The sequence below is a fragment of the Pseudophryne corroboree genome, chromosome 9 (genome assembly GCF_028390025.1).
Source record: "Pseudophryne corroboree isolate aPseCor3 chromosome 9, aPseCor3.hap2, whole genome shotgun sequence".
In the NCBI taxonomy this organism is placed as follows: Eukaryota; Metazoa; Chordata; class Amphibia; order Anura; family Myobatrachidae; genus Pseudophryne; species Pseudophryne corroboree.
The window spans coordinates 216,637,117-216,662,500 of NC_086452.1; the positions used below are offsets into that span (position 1 = coordinate 216,637,117).

At 46.9% G+C, this 25,384-nt stretch overlaps 1 protein-coding gene across 3 annotated transcripts in view; it reads right to left on the bottom strand.

Annotated features, from left to right (window-relative positions):
- The window catches only part of VAV3 (vav guanine nucleotide exchange factor 3), a 546,183-nt gene that overhangs the window by 253,205 nt on the left and 267,594 nt on the right, over positions 1-25,384 (bottom strand). For 2 of the 3 annotated variants that reach the window (XM_063940113.1, XM_063940112.1), the window contains exons 4-5: positions 6,134-6,199; positions 471-582 (exon numbers count right to left, since the gene is read on the bottom strand). In XM_063940113.1, the coding sequence (XP_063796183.1) occupies positions 471-582; positions 6,134-6,199 (178 nt within the window). Of the gene's footprint in view, positions 1-470; positions 583-2,400; positions 2,550-6,133; positions 6,200-25,384 lie in introns of those variants that run through there. The other variant, XM_063940114.1, reaches the window with a different exon arrangement.

The following is a 25,384-nucleotide window of genomic DNA, read 5'->3' on the forward strand; positions in this document are numbered from 1 at the left end:
TTAGCAGAAGTGCAAACGTTTTTATCGCAGAGGGCCTGCAAAAAATCTTTGTGTAGTTTCAGAGTAGCTCAAAACCTACTCAGCGCTTGCGATCACTTCAGACTATTCAGTTCCGGATTTGACGCCACACACCCGCCCAGCGTTCGCCCAGCCACGCCTGCGTTTTCCCTGGCAGGCCTGCGTTTTTCCGAACACTCCCTGAAAACGGTCAGCTGCCACCCAGAAACGCCCACTTCATGTCAATCACTCTGCGGCAACCAGTGCGACTAAAATGCATCGCTAGACCCTGCGCAAAACTGCATCGTTCGTTGTGCCCGTACGTCACGCGTGTGCATTGCGCCGCATACGCATGCGCAGAACTGCCATTTTTTAGCCTGATCGCTGCACTGCGAACAAATGCAGCTAGCGGTCAACTCGGAATGACCACCAATAACCAGTAAGTTTGAATACATTACGGATAGCATCCATACATTGGGCACTGCAGCTTCAGCTTTCATTAGATCTTCATATACTTCATCTCCCTCATCCGCTATGTACACGCAGTCATAATATAACTCATCATCTTCTTCCATCCCCGACTCACTATAAGAGGAAAACAAGTAATGTACTCTCTGCTTTGTTACCAGTGTGGAATTGACATGTCAGCTGCTAGTAAAGCCAGCCTACACTGGATCTAATATTTTCAGTGTGCTGGAGAACCATGGGCATAGCTATGGTGGATGCAGGGAGCCATTGCTATAGGACCCAGAGGCTTAAGGTGCCCATCTCTGGGCCTGACTCAGCAGCACCCAGGTAATAAAGTTGTCTGCCAGGTTCCCAGAAATGACTGTAAAGTAATGTGATACCCTGCCAGGTGTTGTAAAGGTGTGTTATATTGTTCTTATACTTTACTGGGTACATTTTCTTTAGACAAGAATATTTTTCCACAGAAACTTTTGGTCATAAAAGTCAATAAACTGCTTTCCACAATGCATGAATTTAAACAATAAATATTCACATATACAGTACAATGCGCACAAACAATAATAATTAACAATTATAATTTTAATTATATAGCACTCTTTCTCCAATAGGACTCAAGGTACTTAACAGAATTAACATAGTACAGTACAGAAACAATGAAATACAGAGAAGCTTTTCATAAAATACAGAGAGCATGGAGGTATTAAAGGGACAATTATGGAAATGCTTGCGTATACAGGAGAGTCTTGAGTCTGTTTTTGAAGTATTCTAGAGCAGGGGCCAATCCAAATGTGCAGGGATGCGAGTTCCAGAGAGTCGGAGCCACATGGCTAAAAGAAAAAGGTCTAACAGTTGATTCTATGGGAACTCCAGAGTTTGGAGTTGATTCCTGATGTCAAAGTACCGATTATTGGTACATTGCGCAAGACCTATTCTGTGCGTGTACGAATGGGTCTTGCAATACAGGCCCCATGGTGGCAGCAGACTGTCAGTGATTGACAGTCTGCTGCTGTCTGCGGGGTGGGGAGGAGGAGGCAGCAACAGCCTCCGTTTGTGAAAACGGAGGCATGTCACCGCTTTTTTACAGGGAGGGAAGAGGCCAGGGATCTCCGTCGTAGGATGGAGATTTCCTGGCCTCTGCGACGGGCAGCTTGCATGGCCCATGGGTTGTACAAGTTACCCGATGGCGAGTCCAGTGATCTGATTTTGTGTCCTAGGACGCAGGTCAGATCACTACTGCAGCAGGAGGCGAATGCTTGCAATAGACACCTCCTGCTGCATCACCATACAGCGCTATCAATGCTGCTTCCAAGGAAGCAGTAGTGATAGCACCTTCAACCATATCTGAATCAGGTCCTATGGGTATTTATCTGCCAGCACCAGCTCAATGAGTTAGTGTAGAGTTTACCTTCTGCCCTGTGGCCACTCAACGGGACCCTGATAATGTTAATTGTGGCACCATGCACCTGTCACAACCCATGCAGTTCCTCTTTCCTGTCTGGGGTGTTGCTCTCTCTGAGATACAGACCAGAGTGTGCTAGAAGCACCAGAGCAGAGAACAACACTCCAGGCAGGAATGAGGAACTGCCCGGGTTGTGACAGGTGCAGGGTGCTAGAATGAGCACTAATAGAGGCTCTGATCTGTATGGTCCCCTTCTGCCGGGAAAGTTGGTGTCTCTCCTCTCACACTCCACCCTCTGCTCTGTGGCTGTAATTGGAGGCAGAACACATGGCTGATCATCCCCTGACACTTCCCCAAGTCTCAGCTGTTTCCCTGATAGAGGTGGAGAGTTAAGTCTCATCTAGCAGAGATGGAGGGCTTCCCCGGCTAATGTCCTCTCCTGCCCATGGCACCTCTCATACCAGCGGATAGTTTATGAACCTGAGGCCTGGCAGTTGCAATGCCGTCAGGTTAATGCTGTTGCGCTCTGTTGCCACCTTGTTTCTGCAGTGTCCACTCTCCTCTCATGCCTGCCAGGGTGTCTCCACATATTGCCTCATGCTTCCCTTCACTCAGCACCGGCTCTACTGTATGCTGTGATCACACACAGCCAGCAGCACTTCACCAGCACAGACCTCAGGAAAGACCCCCCTGTAACTGACTTACCTGTCCAACTCAACCACCTCAACTTCCAGCAGCTACAAAGTCATGTGACCTGTTACTGGCTCACCACTCCATCACTCACTTCTCCCCCATTTCCCCTGTTGGCTCTGTGCTACCCTTGTGGTGTACAGAGCCCAAACACAGTAAATCAACAACAAAAATATGAATATTGACACGATAGATAGAGAGAGAGAGAGAGAGAGATAGAGAGAGAGATAGAGAGAGATAGATAGATAGATAGATAGATAGATAGATAGATAGATAGATAGATAGATAGATAGATAGATAGATAGATGTAAATATATTTACATGTATTTGTGTTATATATTACATAGGATCCAGCATGGGTCTGGGGTACCACACACTGGCGCAGGGGCAGATGTGCTAAGTCTTGGATAGTGATAAAGTGGAGAGAGATAAACTACCAACCAATCAGCTCCTAATTGTAATTTTTAAAACACAGGGGGTAATTCAGACCTGATCGCTCGCTAGCTGTTTTTTGCAGTCCTGCGTTCACATAGTCACTGCCCACCGGGGAGTGTATTTTAGCTGTGCAAGTGTGTGATCGCATGTGCAGCCGAGTGGTACAAAAAGATTTTGTGCAGTTTCTGAGTAGCCCAGGACTTACTCAGCCGCTGCGATCACTTCAGCCTGTCCAGGTCAGGAATTGACGTCAGACACCCGCCCGGCAAACGCTTGGGAACGCCTGCGTTTTTTCCAACCACTCCCAGAAAACGGTCAGTTGACACCCAAAAACGCCTTCTTCCTGTCAATGTCCTTGCGATCGCCTGTGCAAATGGATTCTTCGCACAAACCCATCGCAGAGCATCGAACCGCTTTGTACCTGTGTGACGCGCCTGAGCATTGCAGTGCACACTTCATGCGCAGTTCTGACCTGATCGCAGCGCCACAAAAAATGCTAGCGAGCAATCAGGTCTGAATTACCCCCACAGCCTGTAACATGGCAGTCAGAAGCTGACTGGCTGGCACTTTATCCCTCTCCGCTTTATCTCACTCCAAGGCTTAGAACATAGACCCCTATGTGGCATAATGTGAACTTGTGTGGCATAATATGAACTGAGGGCACTGTGTTGCATGTGTACTGACAACAGTACAATATGGCATATTATTAACTTGGGGCACTACAAGGTGACATAATATGAACTGTGGGCACTGTGTGGTATAACGACAACTAGGGCACTACTATATTGTGGAGAGAGGTGGCACTCTAGAACAGGCATGTCAAACTCAAAATCCCAACCAGGCCGAATATTCAAGGTCTAAGAGTGTGCGGGCCACAAGAAAATTAAAAGTCTTATAAGCAATTTTGAAAAACCCCTGTGAGTGTTTGCATCACCAACCATTGTACTTCCCTGTGATGGAGGGTATCTGGGCATGCTGCATTTTCAAGGGATAGAGTGGCAGCACAAATCACAGATATATGTATAAATACAGTATATATGTGTAAGGACAACATGACTTTATGGAAGAAAAAATAAATAATAAATATATAAATAAATTATAAATATATAAATACATAAATACTGTATATAGTAGCATAACAAAATATTCAAACAGGGGTAGCTGCTTTGATATGAGCAGCCTCTGTTACCATCACTGTTTGTGGAGCAGGAAGGAACTGAGGAGGAGGATAGTGCACTCGCTGCCCATGCCCCCCAGCCCCCAGGCTCCTCTTTGAGTCAGCCGCGGGAGCGTGATGATGTCACTTCGCTCCCAGCAGCCCTGGAAAAGGAGGAGATGTCGCCGAGCTACATACCAGTAGCCAGATTCTTAGGGGTACGCCGCAACAGAGTGTACCTCCACACCTGCAGGACTGGGCCGCATGATATGTACATTTGGGCCCACGGGCCGCATAGTGAACATCCCTGCTCTAGAATGAGGAAGGGCCCCCTTCAAAATGTTGCTGTGGGGTCCACAAAGTTCTGGCTAGGCCCCTGATCAGAACTATACACTTCCAGCATAGTCTGGGTCTCTAGAGCTCTCAGTTTCCAGGTTGTATTTCACACATTAGCTGATCTTGTGCAATGACTACACCACATTCTAATTGTGATATGTGGCCTGGGAAGGATCCAATGGTACCTTGGCCCTTTGGTTTGGAAGTAAAAAAAAAAAGTAAAACGTTCCTGGGGTGGCGGCTTGGTTATCATGCTGCCCTCATTGTGACATGACACACACTTACACACATGTCAATGTATGGGGTGACCTTCACATATGTGTTGTAAAAGAGTACCATACTGACCAAAACCGTCATGGAAAAGAATATTCTCCTTTGTTTTACAAGAATAAATATGTTTTGCTATACAATCCAAGAAAGGGAGTCTGAGAGGGAGAAGTATCAGGCCTTGCAGGGAGAAAACGTGGAGAAATTATCAATAACTAATCAGCTTCTGTCATTTTATAAACTGTGCTAGTAAAATGATATGCCTTTACATCTCTCAAAGGTTTGATATATCTCCCCTTGAGAAAGAGACTAAGGGGGAGATGTATCAATCCTTGCAGAAAGATAAAGTGGAGACGTTGCCCAAAGCAGCCATACAACTTTGACCTGTAATTTATGTAACATAGTTTATAAAATGGCAGAAGCTGATTGGTTGCTTCAAGCAGCGCCTCCACTCTGGGCCTGATTCTGATTTGGAAGTAAAGAAAAATAAGCAAGAAACGTTGTGTCTGATACAAACATGTTGCCACACAAGAGGATCAAATATATTAATATTGTTTCTGTGTAGGGAAAATACTGTCTGCTCTTGCATGTAGCCCACAAATGTTAGACAGCTTTAATTTTACACTGCAAGTTAGATTTTAGTTTGAACACACCCCACCCTAATCTAACTATCTCTGCATGTTATTACATCTGCCCCACATGCATTGCAACATGGATTTTCCCAGTTACTTGCTTTTTTGCTTTACGTCAAACATGAATCAGGCCCTCGATCTCTCTCCAAGGCTTGATCATATCCACTAGATAGAGACAGATAAAGATGTTTTATAACACACCTGACTGACTGCCTGTGTAATGATGTACTGTAGTACTCAGAAAATACACGGAATCTCACTATAGTCCATCTCAGAACTAGTGACTTCTGAGTGTGTAGTCATTCACACGGGGTGAGTCAATAGTATTTTGTACATCGCTAATAAATGGACGCCCGATGTAGCAATTAAATTGGTTCTGGGCACCCATTAATTATCACACTTGTTGTACCTAAAAACACCAAACAGAGCAACAATTGAATTGCTTCTTTGGACGCGCACTAATTAGTGCCACAATAAGAACAACTGAATTCCCCATACTGTAGTAACATCTAAATAACACTTGTCAGCAGTGGAAGCTCAGTGCAGTATAGCAAAAGCAAAAGTCTAATTTGTGGCCATTGACTTCTCAGTGTATGGAAGATACTGACATAGGCGTGTTGTTACTGGAGCAGACTCATATTTATGTATGAGTTTACAATTTCGAAATGGATAAAAAGTTATTGTCAATACAGACAACAGAGTTGATATTCCGTATGCTTCCCAAATACACACAAATACTACTTTAATACTTACTCCATCAGATCAGGCAGCGCTTTGTAAATGTCCTCATCTTGCACACTTTCCTCTGTTGGAAACGGCCTGAGTAATGTAACACAAAGGAGGTGTTAGATTTTTAAAGGCTATAATAAAGACCTGAAAAGAGCTGCATCTTACGGCTAAGACACATTTAAGCAACATCCATAGATGCATGTCAGATGTCATACTCATATACTCATGGACTGGTAATGGGGTCCATTGTCTCTAAGTTTATTGCACTCAAAAACATACCCTTAAAACCATGATCAGTTGTATTACAGCAGCTTATATACAAATAATAAAAACAAACAAAAATTAGGAATATATACTACTATTTATAAAACAATGATGTAAAAATAAGAATTTACTTACCGATAATTCTATTTCTCGGAGTCCGTAGTGGATGCTGGGGTTCCTGAAAGGACCATGGGGGAATAGCGGCTCCGCAGGAGACAGGGCACAAAAAAGTAAAGCTTTTACCAGATCAGGTGGTGTGCACTGGCTCCTCCCCCTATGACCCTCCTCCAGACTCCAGTTAGGCACTGTGCCCGGACGAGCGTACACAATAAGGGAGGCAATTTGAATCCCGGGTAAGACTCATACCAGCCACACCAATCACACCGTACAACTTGTGATCTAAACCCAGTTAACAGTATGATAACAGAAAGAGCCTCTTAAAGATGGCTCCTTAACAATATAACCCGAATTTGTTAACAATAACTATGTACAGTATTGCAGATAATCCGCACTTGGGATGGGCGCCCAGCATCCACTACGGACTCCGAGAAATAGAATTATCGGTAAGTAAATTCTTATTTTCTCTATCGTCCTAAGTGGATGCTGGGGTTCCTGAAAGGACCATGGGGATTATACCAAAGCTCCCAAACGGGCGGGAGAGTGCGGATGACTCTGCAGCACCGAATGAGAGAATTCCAAGTCCTCTTTTGCCAGGGTATCAAATTTGTAGAATTTTACAAACGTGTTTTCCCCCGACCACGTAGCTGCTCGGCAGAATTGTAATGCCGAGACCCCTCGGGCAGCCGCCCAAGATGAGCCCACCTTCCTTGTGGAATGGGCCTTAACAGATTTAGGCTGTGGCAGGCCTGCCACAGAATGAGCAAGTTGAATTGTGTTACAAATCCAACGAGCAATCGTCTGCTTAGAAGCAGGGGCACCCAACTTGTTGGGTGCATATAGTATCAACAGCGAGTCAGATTTTCTGACTTCAGCCGTCCTTGAAATGTATATTTTTAAGGCTCTGACAACGTCCAACAACTTGGAGTCCTCCAAGTCGCCAGTGGCCGCAGGCACCACAATAGGTTGGTTCAGGTGAAACGCTGATACCACCTTAGGGAGAAAATGCGGACGAGTCCTCAGTTCTGCCCTATCCGAATGGAAGATTAGATAAGGGCTTTTATAAGATAAAGCCGCCAATTCAGATACTTTCCTGGCGGAAGCCAGGGCCAGTAACATAGTCACTTTCCATGTGAGATATTTAAAATCCACCTTATTCAATGGTTCAAACCAATGGGATTTGAGGAAATCTAAAACTACATTTAGATCCCACGGTGCCACCGGAGGCACCACAGGAGGCTGTATATGCAGTACTCCTTTAACAAAAGTCTGTACCTCAGGAACTGAGGCCAATTCTTTTTGGAAGAATATTGACAGGGCCGAAATTTGAACCTTAATAGATCTCAATTTGAGACCCATAGACAATCCTGATTGTAGGAAATGTAGGAAACGACCCAGTTGAAATTCCTCCGTCGGAACACTCCGATCCTCGCACCACGCGACATATTTTCGCCAAATGCGGTGATAATGTTTCGCGGTGACTTCCTTCCTTGCCTTAATCAAGGTAGGAATGACTTCTTCTGGAATGCCTTTCCCTTTTAGGATCTGGCGTTCAACCGCCATGCCGTCAAACGCAGCCGCGGTAAGTCTTGAAAGAGACAGGGACCCTGTTGTAGCAGGTCCCTTCTCAGAAGTAGAGGGCACGGGTCGTCCGTGACCAACTCTTGAAGTTCCGGGTACCAAGTCCTTCTTGGCCAATCCGGAGCCACTAGTATTGTTCTTACTCCTCTTCACCGTATAATCTTCAATACCGTTGGTATGAGAGGCAGAGGAGGAAACACATATACTGATTTGTACACCCAAGGTGTTACCAGTGCGTCCACAGCTATTGCCTGTGGATCTCTTGACCTGGCGCAATACTTGTCCAGTTTCTTGTTGAGGCGAGACGCCATCATGTCTACCATTGGTCTTTCCCAACAGTTTATTAGCATGTGGAAGACTTCTGGATGAAGACCCCCCTCTCCCGGGTGAATATCGTGTCTGCTGAGGAAGTCTGCTTCCCAGTTGTCCACGCCCGGGAAGAACACTGCTGACAGTGCTATTACGTGATTCTCCGCCCAGCGAAGAATCTTGGCAGCTTCTGCCATTGCACTCCTGCTTCTTGTGCCGCCCTGTCTGTTTACATGGGCGACCGCCGTGATGTTGTCCGACTGAATCAACACCGGTTTTCCTTGCAGGAGTGGTTCCGCCTGGCTTAGAGCATTTTAGATTGCTCTTAGTACCAGAATGTTTATGTGAAGAGACTTTTCCAGGTTCGTCCATACCCCCTGGAAGTTTCTTCCTTGTGTGACTGCTCCCCAACCTCTCAGGCTGGCGTCCGTGGTCACCAGGATCAAATCCTGTATGCCGAATCTGCGGCCCTCCAATAGATGAGCCTTTTGCAACCACCACAGAAGATATACCCTTGTCCTTGGCGACAGGGTTATTCGCAGGTGCATCTGAGGATGCGACCCTGACCATTTGTCCAACAGATCCCTTTGGAAAATTCTTGCATGGAATCTGCCGAATGGAATTGCTTCGTAAAAAGCCACCATTTTTCCCAGGACTCTTGTGCATTGATGTACAGACACCTTTCCTGGTTTTAGGAGGTTCCTGACAGGTCGGATAACTCCTTGGCTTTTTCCTCGGGAAGAAAAACCTTTTTCTGAACCGTGTCCAGAATCATCCCTAGGAACAGCAGACGTATCGTCGGAAAACAGCTGCGATTCTTGGAATATTTAGAATCCAGTCGTGCCGTCGAAGAACTACTTTAGATAGTGCTCTTCCGACCTCCAACTGTTCTCTGGAACTTGCCCTTTTTAGGTCGTGCAAGTAAGGGATAATTTAGATGCCTTTTTTCTTTGAAGAAACATCTTTTCGGCCATTACCTTGGTAAAAAGGCCCGGGGTGCCGTGGATAATTCAAACGGCATCGTCTGAAACTGATATTGACAGTTCTGTACCACGAACCAGAGGTACCCTCGATGAGAAGGACAAAATTTGGACATGGAGGTAATCCTTGATGTCCAGGGACACCATATAGTCCCCTTTTTTCCGGTTCGCTATCACTGCTCTGAGTGACTTTATCTCGATTTGAACCTTTTATGTAAGTGTTCAAAACATTTTAGATTTAGACTATGTGTCACCAAGCCGTCTGGCTTCAGTACCACAATATAGTGTGGAAAAATAATACCCTTTTCCTTGTCGTAGGAGGGGTACTTTGACTATCACCTGCTGGATATACAGCTTGTGAATTGTTTCCAATGCTGCCTCCCTGTCGGAGGGAGCCGTTGGTAAAGCAGACTTCAGGAACCTGCGAGGAGAAGATGTCTCGACTCTCCAATCTTTACCCCTGGGATAATACTCGTACGATCTAGGGGTCAACTTGCGAGTGATCCCACTGCGCCCTGAGACTCTTGAGACTACCCCCCCCACCTTGAGTCCGCTTGCACGGCCCCAGCGTCATGCTGAGGACTTGGCAGACGCGGTGGAGGGCTTCTTTTCCTGGGAAAGGGCTGCCTGCTGCAGTCTACTTCCCTTACCTCTATGTCTGGGCAGATATGACTGGCCTTTTGCCTGCATGCCCTCATGGGAAAGGAAAGATTGAGGCTGAAAAGACGGTGTCTTTTTTAGCTGAGATGTAACTTGGGGTAAAAAAGGTTGGATTTCCCAGCTGTTGCTGTGGTCCCCAGGTCCGATGGACCGACCCCCAAATAACTCCTTCCCTTTATACAGCAATACTTCCATCTGCCGTATGAGATCTGTATCACCTGACCACTGTCGTGTCCCTGACATCTTCTGGGAGATATGGACAACGCACTTATCTTGATGCCAGAGAGCAAATATCCCTCTGTGCATCTCACATACATATATATAGAATGCATCCTATTAAATGCTCTACATGAATAAAATATTTTCAGTCAGGGAATCCGACCAAGCCAACCCAGCATTGCATCTCCAGGCTGATGGCGATCGCTGGTCGCAGTATAACCACCGTATGTGTGTATATACTTTTTAGGATATTTTTCCAGCTTCCTATCAGCTGGCTCCTTGAGGGCGGCCGTATCTGGAGACGGTAACGCCACTTGATAAGCGTGTGAGCGCCTTATCACCCTAAGGGGTGTTTTCACACACTTCATTTTATTTTATCTGATTCAGGAAAAACTACAGGTAGTTTTTTCACTCCCACATAATACCCTTTCTTGTGGTACTTGTAGTATCAGAAACACGTAACACCTCCTTCATTGCCCTTAACGTGTGGCCCTAATGAGAAATACGTTTGTTTATTCACCGTCGACACTGTATTCAGTGTCCGTGTCTGTGTCTGTGTCGACCGACTGAGGTAAATGGGCGTTTTTAAAACCCCTGACGGTGTTTCTGAGACGCCTGGACCGGTCCTAATAGATTGTCGGCCGTCTCATGTCGTCAACCGACCTTGCAGCGTGTTGACATTCTCACGTAATTCTCTAAATAAGCCATCCATTCCGGTGTCGACTCCCTAGAGAGTGACATCACCATTACAGGCAATTTCTCCGCCTCCTCACCAACATCGTCCTCATACATGTCGATACACACGTACCGACACAGCACACACACCGGGAATGCTCTGACAGAGGACAGGACCCACTAGCCCTTTGGGGAGACAGAGGGAGAGTCTGCCAGCACACACCAAAAACGCTATAATTATATAGGGACAACCTTATATAAGTGTTTCTCCCTTATAGCATCTTTTATATATATACACAATATCGCCAAAATCAGTGCCCCCCCTCTCTGTTTTAACCCTGTTTCTGTAGTGCAGTGCAGGGGAGAGCCTGGGAGCCTTCTCTCCAGCTTTTCTGTGAGAGAAAATGGCGCTGTGTGCTGAGGAGATAGGCCCCGCCCCTTTTTCGGCGGGCTCGTCTCCCGCTATTTTTGAAGTTAGGCAGGGGTTAAATATCTCCATATAGCCTCTGTGGGCTATATGTGAGGTATTTTTTGCCTCTAATAAGGTTTTTATTTGCCTCTCAGAGCGCCCCCCCCAGCGCTCTGCACCCTCAGTGACTGTTGTGTGAAGTGTGCTGAGAGGAAAATGGCGCACAGCTGCAGTGCTGTGCGCTACCTTTAGAAGACTGCAGGAGTCTTCAGCCGCCGATTCTGGACCTCTTCTGTCTTCAGCATCTGCAAGGGGGCCGGCGGCGCGGCTCCGGTGACCATCCAGGCTGTACCTGTGATCGTCCCTCTGGAGCTTGATGTCCAGTAGCCAAGAAGCCAATCCATCCTGCACGCAGGTGAGTTGACTCCTTCTCCCCTCAGTCCCTCGCTGCAGTGATCCTGTTGCCAGCAGGAATCACTGTAACATAAAAAACCTAGCTAAACTTTCTCTAAGCAGCTCTTTAGGAGAGCCACCTAGATTGCACCCTTCTCGGCCGGGCACAAAAATCTAACTGGAGTCTGGAGGAGGGTCATAGGGGGAGGAGCCAGTGCACACCACCTGATCTGGTAAAAGCTTTACTTTTTTGTGCCCTGTCTCCTGCGGAGCCGCTATTCCCCCATGGTCCTTTCAGGAACCCCAGCATCCACTTAGGACGATAGAGAAAGAACAATAAACATAACAGGGCTTATTCTGAGTTTGGGAGCAAAGTAAACAACACAACTAAGGCCAGGTAAACGCTATGCCGATCACTCAGCAGATGATATGAACTCTCTGACCCTAGGAGCAATTGCCCGATCAGTGTGTACTCCTGTACCTTATTTCTAGATTTCTGCGAACATTCTTCAATAGATCAGGAGCTTGGGCAACTTAAATATTAAACTGCTCATAAGATTCAACCTCTTAATGTGACCATGGCCAGGATTGTTTTAAGACATTTCTTGGCTAATGCTCCTTCACACACCCCTATACAATTATCAGGCCAATCACCCGATATAGGGTGATCGGGCCAATAATAGTATATGTGCACACCGAGGGGTAAATTTACTAAGGTCCCGATTTTGACCGAGATGCCGTTTTTTCATCAAAGTGTCATCTCGGTAATTTACTAAACTCAAATCACGGCAGTGATGAGGGCATTCGTAATATTTGGAAGTCCTAGGAAAAAATCACGAATGAATACACCATCAGTCAAAACGCGGCTGTTTAAGTATGAATCTCGGTCATTTACTAAGAAGTGCAAAGCCAAAAAAAACAAAACACTGCCGTGAAAAATTACAACTCGTAAAAAAGTGCTTTAAAAAAACAGACCTGCTTTTTTTATCCGTGATTGGATAGGCATGCACGGATCCATGAGATCCGTGCATGTATATCAGTGGGAAGGGGTGGGAAAGTGATTATTTTCTCAAAAAAAATAGCGTGGGGTCCCCCCTCCTAAGCATAACCAGCCTCGGGCTCTTTGAGCCGATCCTGGTTGCAGAAATATGGGAAAAAAATTGACAGGGGTTCCCCCATATTTAAGCAACCAGCATCGGGCTCTGCGCCTGGTCCTGGTTCCAAAAATACGGGGGACAAAAAGAGTAGAGGTCCCCCGTATTTTTAAAACCAGCACCGGGCTCCACTAGCTGGACAGATAATGCCACAGCCGGGGGTCACTTTTATATAGTGCCCTGCGGCCATGGCATCAAATATCCAACTAGTCACCCCTGGCCGGGGTACCCTGGGGGAGTGGGGACCCCTTCAATCAAGGGGTCCCCCCCCCAGCCACCCAAGGGCCAGGGGTGAAGCCCGAGGCTGTCCCCCCCATCCAATTGGCTGCGGATGGGGGGCTGATAGCCTTTTTTGAAAATGAAAAGATATTGTTTTTAGTAGCAGTACTACAAGGCCCAGCAAGCCTCCCCCGCATTCTGGTACTTGGAGAACCACAAGTACCAGCATGCGGCGGAAAAACGGGCCCGCTGGTACCTGTAGTACTGTTACTAAAAAAATACCCAAAAAAAGACAAGACACACACACCGTGAAAGTAAAGATTTATTACATACATGCACACAAACATACATACATACTTACCTTATGTTCACTCGCAGGTCGGTCCTCTTCTCCAGTAGAATCCAAGGGGTACCTGTTGAATAAATTCTACTCACCAGATCCAGGGTCCCAGGGTCCTCGGAGCAACCATTTGTAATCCAGGTACTTGAATAAAATAACAAAACGGATACCCGAGCCACGAACTGAAAGGGGCCCCATGTTTTCACATGGGACTCCTTTCCCCGAATGCCAGAAACCCACTCTGACTTCTGTCTAAGTGGGTTTCTTCAGCCAATCAGGGAGCGCCACGTTGTAGCACTCTCCTGATCGGCTGTGTGCTCCTGTACTGAGTGACAGGCGGCACACGGCACTGTTACAATGTAGCGCCTATGCGCTCCATTGTAAGCAATGGTGGGAACTTTCTGCCCTGCGGTTGACCTAAAGTGACGTCACCGCTGAGCAGAAAGTTCCCACCATTGGTTACAATGGAGCGCATAGGCGCTACATTGTAACACTGCCGTGTGCCGCCTGTCACTCAGTACAGGAGCACACAGCCGATCAGGAGAGTGCTACAACGTGGCGCTCCCTGATTGGCTGAAGAAACCCACTTAGACAGAAGTCAGAGTGGGTTTCTGGCATTCGGGGAAAGGAGTCCCATGTGAAAACATGGGGCCCCTTTCAGTTCGTGGCTCGGGTATCCGTTTTGCTATTTTATTCAAGTACCTGGATTACAAATGGTTGCCCCGAGGACCCTGGGACCCTGGATCTGGTGAGTAGAATTTATTCAACAGGTACCCCTTGGATTCTACTGGAGAAGAGGACCGACCTGCGTGTGAACATAAGGTAAGTATGTATGTATGTTTGTGTGCATGTATGTAATAAATCTTTACTTTCACGGTGTGTGTGTGTCTTGTCTTTTTTTGGGTATTTTTTTAGTAACAGTACTACAGGTACCAGCGGGCCCGTTTTTCCGCCGCATGCTGGTACTTGTGGTTCTCCAAGTACCAGCATGCGGGGGAGGCTTGCTGGGCCTTGTAGTACTGCTACTAAAAACAATATCTTTTCATTTTCAAAAAAGGCTATCAGCCCCCCATCCGCAGCCAATTGGATGGGGGGGACAGCCTCGGGCTTCACCCCTGGCCCTTGGGTGGCTGGGGGGGGGGACCCCTTGATTGAAGGGGTCCCCACTCCCCCAGGGTACCCCGACCAGGGGTGACTAGTTGGATTTTTGATGCCACGGCCGCAGGGCACTATATAAAAGTGACCCCCGGCTGTGGCATTATCTGTCCAGCTAGTGGAGCCCGGTGCTGGTTTTAAAAATACGGGGGACCCCTACTCTTTTTGTCCCTCGTATTTTTGGAACCAGGACCAGGCGCAGAGCCCGATGCTGGTTGCTTAAATATGGGGGAACCCCTGTCATTTTTCCCCCCATATTTCTGCAACCAGGATCGGCTCAAAGAGCCCGAGGCTGGTTATGCTTAGGAGGGGGGACCCCACGCAATTTTTTTTTTATTTTACACTGTTTAATTTAAAAAAAAAAAAAAAAAATGAACCCCAGCACGGATCACACAGATCCGGCCGAGATTCATTTTTAAAAAGTCGGTAGTGTTTTGCTAATCACTGCCGTAAAAAAAAACAAAAAAAAACACGAATGACATCGACATCGGAACAAAAGAAAAACCCGAATACGACAGCTTAGTAAATTAGTCGTAATAAATTCAAAAAGTTGCAGTTTTACACTTTCGATGTCATTCGTGATTGAACTTTGACCTGAAACGGGAAAATACGAATCTTAGTAAATTTACCCCCTAGTGTAACTTTGCACATGGTCAAACCATGTTGCAATGAAAGAGGTGCAAATACATTTCCTTTTTTTACATGCAGGGTAAATACTGACTGCTTTTGCATGCAATTTGTATTTGAGTTTGGATACTCTTAAATCTTATACCCCTTTTCCACTACCTTTAAAAACACGGGTAAATGTGCGGGGGCGTTCATTTACCCGTGTTTTTTTCCTAGTGGAAACGCAAGTGATCCGGGAATCCTACCCGGGTATCTGCCGGGTGTGTAGTGTGGACGGAAGCCGATTCGAGGCGACACGGCTCCCGTTCACAGTGAATGGAAGGGCGGCGCTGGGAGATCATGTGATCTGCCAGCGCCGCCCCTGCAGCGTCAGCAGCAGCGTCACCAACCCGGCAATATGCCGGGTTGGTGAGCGCTGTGGTAAAGGGGGCTGTAGCATGTGTCGCAGCCATGTCAGGCTCCCGGCTGCGACCCGTGCTACAGGTGGAAAAGGGGTATAACTCTCTCTGCACAGTGTAAATCTGCCCCACCTGCACATGCTCTTTCTTACTTTGCTCCCAAGTCAGCATCATCCGCAAAATATTGCTGTATGTTAGGGTAGTATATTCTTGCTGTGTGTTAGAACACTATAATTTGCTGTGTGTTAGGACAGTATAATATTGCTGTGTGTTAGGACAGTATAATATGCTGTGTGTTAGGACAGTATAACATTGCTGTGTGTTAGGACAGTATAACATTGCCGTGTGTTTGGGTAGTATGATATTGCTGTGTGATAGGACAGTATAATATGCTGTGTGTTAGGACAGTATAATATTGTGCGGCAGAGACAGTATTTTTCCATGTGAAAGTAATGTGGAGGATCCAGACCAGGTTTTGGAAGCAGTAGCAGAATCCCAGGTGTGTGATCAGCAGCACCTGGGATTTCCTGATATAAGGGTTTCCAGGACAGTCACCTTGCTCTTGATGGTGGAATAGCTACCCAAGTGATAGGCCGGGTTGTGTGGGTTAGACTAGGGACCTCTGGAGCCTATCAAGAGTCTGCCATGCTGAGAGTGCCTGTATGCTACTGCCTGTAATACCGACTGCATATGAATTTAACTTGCTATGTGGTGACTTGCTGTTCAAAATAAATACTGAAAGTGTTCATCTGAGTCCCTGTACTTGTGATCCTTGTCACAAGTGGTGGAGAATGCGAGCAAGGACACGGTGTATAGCAGAAACTGTTGGAAAGCATACCGGTGTTTAAACTTCAAGTTTTCCCTTTCCTTTTCTTCCTCTCTGGTTATGCAGTGCAAGTGGCAGCCTTAAAGGGCCATAGCATTATAGGCAGACTGTTTGCTGTTATGTAATAAATAGCCAGCAAAACAGGCGAGTGTCGACTTGGACTGTTTGATAAGCCCCGCACATTATATTAAACCTCCTAGATTTGTCCTTAAAATGGCCACGCAGGGCAATATGGAGGAGTTACTAAAACAATTTGCTGAACTTGCAGCTGGGCAACAAACTCAGATTCAAATGTTACATGAGGAGCAACAAACCCAGATTCAGATGTTACATGAGGGGCAACGAACCCAGGCTGAAAGACAGCAAACTCAAATTCAAATGTTGTGCGATGAGTCAAAAGCGCTTAAAAAGTCTGAGCCAGTGTGGGAAAGGCATTCCTTTGCATGTTTGAGCGCAGGGCCATGCGGTTGGGATGGCCTGCGGAGGAATGGTCTGACAGGCTGGCTCCCTGTTTAACAGGGAAGACACAGCGGGCATATGTGGACATGACTGTGGCTGAGGCATGCTCCTATCCTGCCCTGAAAAAGATTATACTGGATAGGATTGGAGTGACGGGGCCCAGCAAAGCCCAAGAATTCCATGACTGGCAGCTGGAGGGCTCGGAGCCTCCCAGAATTCAGCTGGCCAAACTAGCCCGACTGGCAATTGCCTGGTTGCAGCCGGATAAAAACGCTACAGTACAGATTGTGGAAATAGTCGCACTGGACTAGGCTATGCGGGTGTTAGACCGCTCAGTGCAGCAGTGGGCCCTTCAGGCTGCCCCCCAGACATTTGAGGAGTTGGCAGTGGTGATTGAGCAGTACCTGACGCTGGAAAAGCTGAATAAAGCCAGGTCAGGATACGGGCCACCATCTAAACCCAGAACTCAGGTCCCAGTAGTTAAACCAAAGGCTCTTCCTACCTTGGTGTGCTTTGAGTGCGGCGAGCCTGGTCATGTGCGGCGGGACTGCCCGAAATAGGGCGAGCCGATGGATGGCAGTGCGGGAAAACGGCGTGACCGTTGGTCAACATGGCGGTGGCGGGGGTATCCCTAGCAGAGTCCTCCCTGTTCCGGGTGCAGGTACAGGTGGAAAGCCAGGAGATTTGGGCCCTGGTGGATACCGGCAGTGAGCTCACCATTGTCGCGGCCAATGTGGTTCCTCCGGGAGCTGACAAGGTCCAGCCTCCTGTCAGTGTGTTGTGCGTTCATGGCGATGTGGAGGAATGCCCACGTGTCTACTTACCCCTGACAAGGTCAGTCGTTAAAGGTGGTAGCGGCAGTGACCTTCAGACCCCGTATCCGCTGATCCTGGGCCGGGACTTTCCATTGCTGCAGGAGCTGGTTACCTGGCATGCTACCAACAAACCGTCAACCACCAAAACAACTCAGACGCCAGAGACCAGAGACTACCAAAGTTTAGCATCCGGGAGAGAGGCTGACAGTCCCAAGCCACCCCAAGAGACTGAGTCCAAGGCCCATTGGAACCCAGTTGGTAAGAAGATATAACTGCAGGACTTTGGGAGAGGTCAACGCGATGACAGCAATTTGGTACATGCCTTTGAGACTGTTAAAGTAGTTAACGGCAGAGTAGTTGATGCCTTACCATCTGAGGGTGTACCATATTTTGTTCTGAAAAATGATTTGCTAGATTGTGTCGCTACATTACAAGGGAAAAAGATAGATCAGCTCTTGGTTCCCCAGAAACTGGAGCGGTTGGTGTTAGAAGCTGCCCATACGTATTTGTGGAATGGCCATCTAGGGGAGGAGAAAACACTCCAATGCATCCAGTTAAGGTTTTTTTGGCCCGGCATCTATTCTTCCGTCAAGAGGTATTGTCAGGAATGCCCAGTCTGCCAGAGGGCAGCCCCATGGCCAGAGTTTAGAGCTTCACTGGTACCCCTCCCTATCATTTCCGTACCTTTTGAGCGGATTGGGATGGCTCTGATAGGGCCAGTGGAAAAATCTGCTCGAGGGCACCAATACATATTGGTGGTAGTTGATTATGCCACCAGGTACTCAGAGGCTATACCCCTGCGCAATATGAAATCTGGCACTATTGCCAGAGAACTACTAACCATGTATACCCGCTAAGGAATACCGAAAGAGATAATAACGGACCAAGGTACACCTTTCGTGTCTAAACTCATGAAAGATTTATGTTGGTTGCTAGACGTAAACAGGATTACCACCTCTGTGTACCACCCGCAGACAGATGGCCTGGTAGAAAGATTTAATAAAACCCTAAGCAAATGATAAAGATGGCAGTGTCACGAGAAAAACGAGATTGGGATCTGCTCCTACCTTACTTGATGTTTGCGGTCAGATACGTACCCCAATCCTCTACAGGGTTTAGTCCCTTTGAGCTCCTCTATGGGAGACGGCCCAGAGTCTCTTAAAAGAAGGGTGGGAAGAAACACCATGCCAGTACCCTAAAGTCGTTCAGTCTGTGGCCCAGTTATACGGCCGAGTAAGGCAGATTGTGCCACTACTGAACGAACACATGGAAAGGGCCCAACAACATCAGAAACAGAGGTATGACGTTACCTCAGTCAACCGGTCCTTTAATCCGGGAGACAAAGTGTTAGTGCTGGTGCCCACCACAGAAAGCAAGATGTATGCACAATGGCAGGGCCCTTATGAGATCATTGAGGCAGTGGGACCGGTTAATTACAGGGTCCAACAGGAGGGTAGAAGGAGGGAAGTACAAGTCTACAATGGAAACCTGTTAAAACCCTGGAAGGAAATTGCCAATCGGCCCACTTTGGTAGCTAAAAAGATTTCAGAATGCCAGGTACCCATTGAAGTCACACTTACTCCTGAACAGAAACGGGAAGTGGTGAACTTGGTGAAACGCTGCCAAGATGTGTTTTCTGCCATTCCGGGAAAGACACAGATCTTCCAACATGATGCTGTGACTCCACCCCGGGGTGGTAATTAAACAGAGGCCATATCGCATACCCAAAGCGAAGCAGGCAGCGGTAAAGCAGGAGGTGGAAGAGATGTTACGCCTAGGGGTTATAGAGGAATCCACCAGTGAGTGGAATAATCCAATTGTCCTAGTACCGAAGCCTTCAGGTGCCTTATGGTTCTGCAATGACTTCCTTAAATTAAATCAAGTGTCCCGGTTTGATTCTTACCCTATGCCCTGGGTTGATGAGTTGGTAGAAAATTTAGCCAATAGTCAATATTTCATTACACTTGATTTGACAAAAGGTTATTGCCAGATTCCGTTAACCGAAGATGCTAAGGCAAAATCAGCCTTCTCTACCCCAGAAGGCTTATTCCAATATAAAATGTTCCCATTTGGTTTACATGGTGCCCCAGCAACCTTCCAGAGAGCTATGAATAAGTTGCTGTGGCTCCACAGGGAATATGCGACTGCATATTTAGATGACATTGTTATTTTCAGCTCTGACTGAGAGTCACACCTACCAAAGGTAAAAGCCGTTTTACAGACTCTACCGGCACACGGGTTTACCGCCAACCCTGAGAAATGTGCCATTGGTATGATTGAGGACAAATATTTGGGTACATTGTGGGCAGAGGACAGGTTAAACCTCAGCCTAGTAAGGTAGAAACAGTCCTCACCGGGGGGGTATATTTACTAAGCTCCCGATTTTGACCGATTTGGTGTTTTTTCTTCAAAGTGTCACCTCGGGAATTTACTAAACCAAAATCTCGGCAGTGATGAGGGCATTCGTATTTTTTTGGAAGTCAAAGAAAAAAAATACGAATGAATACACCATCTGTCAAATGCGCCTGTTATTTTATACAACTCGGTAATTTACTAAAAATTGTAATTCACAAACACTGTCGGCAATAGCCAAACACTGCCGTGAAAAAATACAAATCGTAAAAAAAAGCATTTTTAAAAAAGACCTGCTTTTTTTTACAGTGTTCTGATAGGCATGCACGGATCAGTGAGACCCATGCATGTTTATCAGTGGGAAGGGGTGTGAAAGGGTTAAAAATCAGAAAAAAAATGCATGGGGTCCCCCCTCCTAAGCATAACCAGCCTTGGGCTCTTTGAGCCGGTCCTGGTTGTAAAAATATGGGGGGAAATTGACAGGGGTTCCCCCCATATTTAAACAACCAGCACTGAGCTCTGTACCTGGTCCTGGTGCCAAAAATACGGGGGACAAAAAGCGTAGGGGTCCTCCGTATTTTTAACAGCAGCATCGGGCTCCACTAGTCAGAGAGATAATGCCACAGCCGGGGGACACTTTTATATAGGTCCCTGCGGCCCTGGCATTAAATCACTAACTAGTCACCCCTGGCCGGGGTACCCTGGAATGGGGACCCCTTAAATCAAGGGGTCCCCCCCTCCAGTCACCCAAGGGCCCGGGGTGAAGCCCGAGGCTGTCCCCCCCATCCAAGGGCGGCGGATGAGGGGCTGATAACCAAGTTTAAAAAAAAGAATATTGTTTTTTTGTAGCAGTACTACAAGTCCCAGCAAGCCTCCCCCACAAGCTGGTACTTGGAGAACCATAAGTACCAGCATGCGGTGGAAAAACAGGCCCGCTAGTACCTGTAACCTCAACCGCTGACCGCAAAGTTCCCACCATTGGATACAATGTAGCACCTATGTGCTACATTGTATCTCTGCCGTGCGCAGCCTGACTGACAGCTCAGGAGCGCACAGCCAATCAGGAGAGTGCCACGACATGGCACTCCCTGATTGGCTGAATGGACCCTCTTTGACAGGAGTCACGGGGGGTCTCGGCAGTCAGGGAAAGGGGTCCCATGTGTAAACATGGGTCCCCTTTCAGTGCGTGGTTCGGGTTTTTCGGTTTGTTTTTTGCCCAAGTACGTGGATTACAAGTAGAAGAGGACAGAAGCTACCCTGGATTGTGTGAGTATAATTTTATTCACAGGTACCCCGTGGATTCTACATGGAGAAGTGGACCGAGCCTCGTGTGAACATAGGTAAGTATGTGTGTATGTAGGTGTGCATGTATGTAATAAAGTTTTACTGTCACGGTGTGTGTGTACTGTTTTTTGTTGGGTATTTTTTTGTAGTAGTACTACAGGTACCAGCAGGCCCATTTTTCCACCGCATGCTGGTACTTGTGGTTCTCCAAGTACCAGCTTGCGGGGGAGGCTTGCTGGGACTTGTAGTACTGCTACAAAAAACAATATTCTTTTTATTACACTTGGCTATCAGCCCCCCATCCGCCGCCCTTGGATGGGGGGGGACAGCCTCGGGCTTCACCCCTGGCCCTTGGGTGGCTGGAGGGGGGGCCTTGATTTAAGGGGTCCCCACTCCTCCAGGGTACCCCAGCCAGGGGTGACTAGTTAGTGATTTAATGCCAGGGCCGCAGGGACCTATATAAAAGTGTCCCCCGGCTGTGGCATTATCTCTCTGACTAGTGGAGCCCGGTGCCGGTGTTAAAAATATGGGGGACCCCTACGCTTTTTGTCCCCCGTATTTTTGGCACCAGGACCAGGTGCAGAGCCCGGTGCTAGTTGTTTAAATATGGGGGAACCCCTGTCAATTTTTTTCCCATATCTTTACAACCAGGACCGGCTCAAAGAGCCCGAGGCTGGTTTTGCTTAGGAGGGGGGACCCCACGCAATTTTTTTCTTGATTTTTAACACTTTATTATTTTTTTTAAAGGTGCACAATGAAGCCCTGCACGGATCTCACAGATCTGGCCGAGATTCATTGTGTTAATGTCGGCAGTGTTTTACTATTCACTCCCGTAAAACACTGGCCGAAATTACGAATGACATCGACATCGGAAAAAACGAAAATGCAGAATACGACAGCATAGTAAATGTGGCGTAAAAAATTCAAAAAATTGCAAATTCACACATTCTATGTCATTCGTGTTTGAACTTTAACCTCATTCAGAAAAATATGAATTTTGGTCGAATATTATCGCAGGTTCATTTGAGATTTCGCCGCTAGAGCGGCTCCACTAACCGAATGTCTTGAAAAAATAATTCCCAGACAAGATAACGTGGTCTGGACCAGTGAAAACTGCTTGGCAGGATTTGAGACAAGCTTTGTGTACTGAGCCTGTCTTGCAAACTCCTGACTTTAAAAAGCAATTTGTGTAACAAACGAATGCCTCTGGGACAGGATTAGGAGCAGTCCTATCCCAAGAGGTAGATGGAGAGAAGCCCATCCTCTACCTTAGCCGTAAATTATTGCCCAGGGAGTGCAGGTACTCAACTGTAGAGCAGGAGTGCTTGGCCATTAAATGGGCAGTTGAGTCATTAAGGTATTATTTATTGGGACGAGAGATTTTGTTGGTCACAGACCATGCACCCTTACAGTGGATGCATACAAACAAAGAGGTGAATGCTCGTTGGTTTTTGGCTTTGCAGCCATTTAAGTTTGAGGTGAAGCATCATCCGGGGAAACAGCATCTCAATGCTGATGCCCTTTCCAGGAGGTTTGTAGGTCCTGTTCCTCCAAGCAACCCTACGGTGAGGCTACGGGAGGAGGAAGGCGGCGAGGTGGGTGACCTCTGGAAGGTAGTGGAAGGCTATGTACCTGGGCGGATGACACGGGTAGGGGTCGGCGAGGCAGAGAGCTCACCTGAAAATAGTGTAGCTTCACCAGGGTGGTTGAAGCTAAGGGAGGAGGAGTCTGCCATGCTGAGAGTGCCTGTATGCTACTGCCTGTAATACCGATTGCATATGGATTTAACTTGCTATGTGGTGACTTGCTGTTCAAAATAAACACTGAAAGTGTTTATCTGAGTCCCCGTGTTTGTGATCCTTGTCACAATTTCTGTGTATTAGGACACTATAATATTGCTGTGTGTTAGGACAGTATAATATTGTTGTGTGTAAAGGGGGGTACTCACAGAGAGATCCATGCTTAAAATCTAAGCAATCTAACTAGATTGCTTAGATTTTAAGCACAGATCACTTGTGTGTAGCCCCCTCAGCAATAGCGATGGGCGGCCCCGCACATCGCTATCGCCGCTGCCAATCTAGCAGGTCGCTCATTTCCCGCTGGGTGAAATGAGCGGCCCCCGTTCTCCCCCCGCATCACTCAGCACACATCTCTCCTGTGTATACCCCCCTTTAGGGTAGTATAATATTGCTGTGTATTAGGGTAGAATAATATTGTTCTATGTTAGGACAGTATAATATTGCTGTGTGTTAGGGTAGTATAATATTGCTATGTGTTATAGGCCCTACACACTGGCTGATTTTTTGAAAGATATGAACGATCTCGTTCATAAATGAACGAGAACTCGTTCATATCTTTCAGTGTGGAGGCTCCAGCGATTACCGATGCGGCTGTGCATGCAGGCCAATATGGACGATCTCGTCCATATTTGCCTGCACTTCAATGGAGCCGCATGACGGGGGGAGTGAAGAAACTTCACTCCCCCCGTCACTGCCCCCCCGCTGCCGGGTCGCTCGTCGGCCGTATCCGCCGTCGGGCAGCTCGGCGGCGGATCGGCTAGTGTGTAGGGCCCTTTAGGGTAGTATAATATTGCTGTGTGTTAGCACAGTATAATATTGCTATGTGTTAGGATAGTATAATATTGCTGTGTGTTAGGGTAGTATAATATTGCTGTGTGTTAGGGTAGTATAATATTGCTGTGTGTTAGGGTAGTATAATATTGCTGTGTGTTAGGGTAGTATAATATTGCTGTATGCTAGGGTAGTATAATATTGCTGTGTGTTAGGGTAGTATAATATTGCTGTGTGTTAGGGTAGTATAATATTGCTGTGTGTTAGGGTAGTATAATATTGCTGTGTGTTAGGGTAGTATAATATTGCTGTGTGTTAGGGTAGTATAATATTGCTGTGTGTTAGGGTAGTATAATATTGCTGTGTGTTAGGGTAGTATAATATTGCTGTGTGTTAGGGTAGTATAATATTGCTGTGTGTTAGGGTAGTATAATATTGCTGTGTGTTAGGGTAGTATAATATTGCTGTATGCTAGGGTAGTATAATATTGCTGTGTGTTAGGGTAGTATAATATTGCTGTGTGTTAGGGTAGTATAATATTGCTGTGTGTTAGGGTAGTATAATGCCAGGACATTACCACTTTATGTGAAGTTTTCCTGACCACAAAAGTGTAATATTTGTGTCACAGAGATAATGTCTCTAAGTCATAAGTGAGGAAAGTAAATAATTAATTACTGTGATAAGTGATTAAATGCTGATATACTTTAGTTCCTAATGGGTTTTCTCTGGATGGATAATAAGTATATTTCTCCTTTGTCTTATCTTTCCCCATAACAGAGATTTTCTTGTAAATGTAATATTCAAGGATTTTCTTATTGTGCTGCATGATAGATGCAACCATGAAACCTACATAAAACCTGCATAAAGGGGTATATTCAATAAGAGTCGGGTCCATTCCGACATGCAGTCGTCAGAATGGACCCGACAACCCCTATTCAAAGAGCGGCCAAATCTGACTGTCGGATTTGGCCATTCCCGCCGCTGCTGTCAGCGGCTGTCGGGTGTGCTGACAGCAGCGGCGGGGGAAGCATCGTGAGGCGGCCGGCAAGGGAGCACTGTGCTGCGGCAGGGGGGAGCAGCGTGAGGCAGCCGGCGGGGGAGCTTCCAGCGGTGGCCGGAGCTGGCAGCGGGAGTGATGTCTGCGCGGCGGGCGAGGCACTATAGGTACTACTCTCATCCCCGTAGCCCGCTGCACCTCTCCCCGTCTCCTCACCTCAATTTGACTTGTTTTCAAGTCAGATTGAGTTTGTCGGAAAGGGGGCCAAAACCTGTCTGATTTGGCCCCGTTTCCGACAGCAGCAGGTAGATCAGCTGGTATTCCGCCGATCCACCTGCTTTCCGACAGCATTCCGTTAAGTCGGGTTACCCGACTTTTCGGAAAAAATGTGCCCCTATTCCAGTCGGAAACTGCCGTCTTTCCGACAAGACGGCAGTTTCCGACTCTTATTGAATACAGCCCATAATATTTA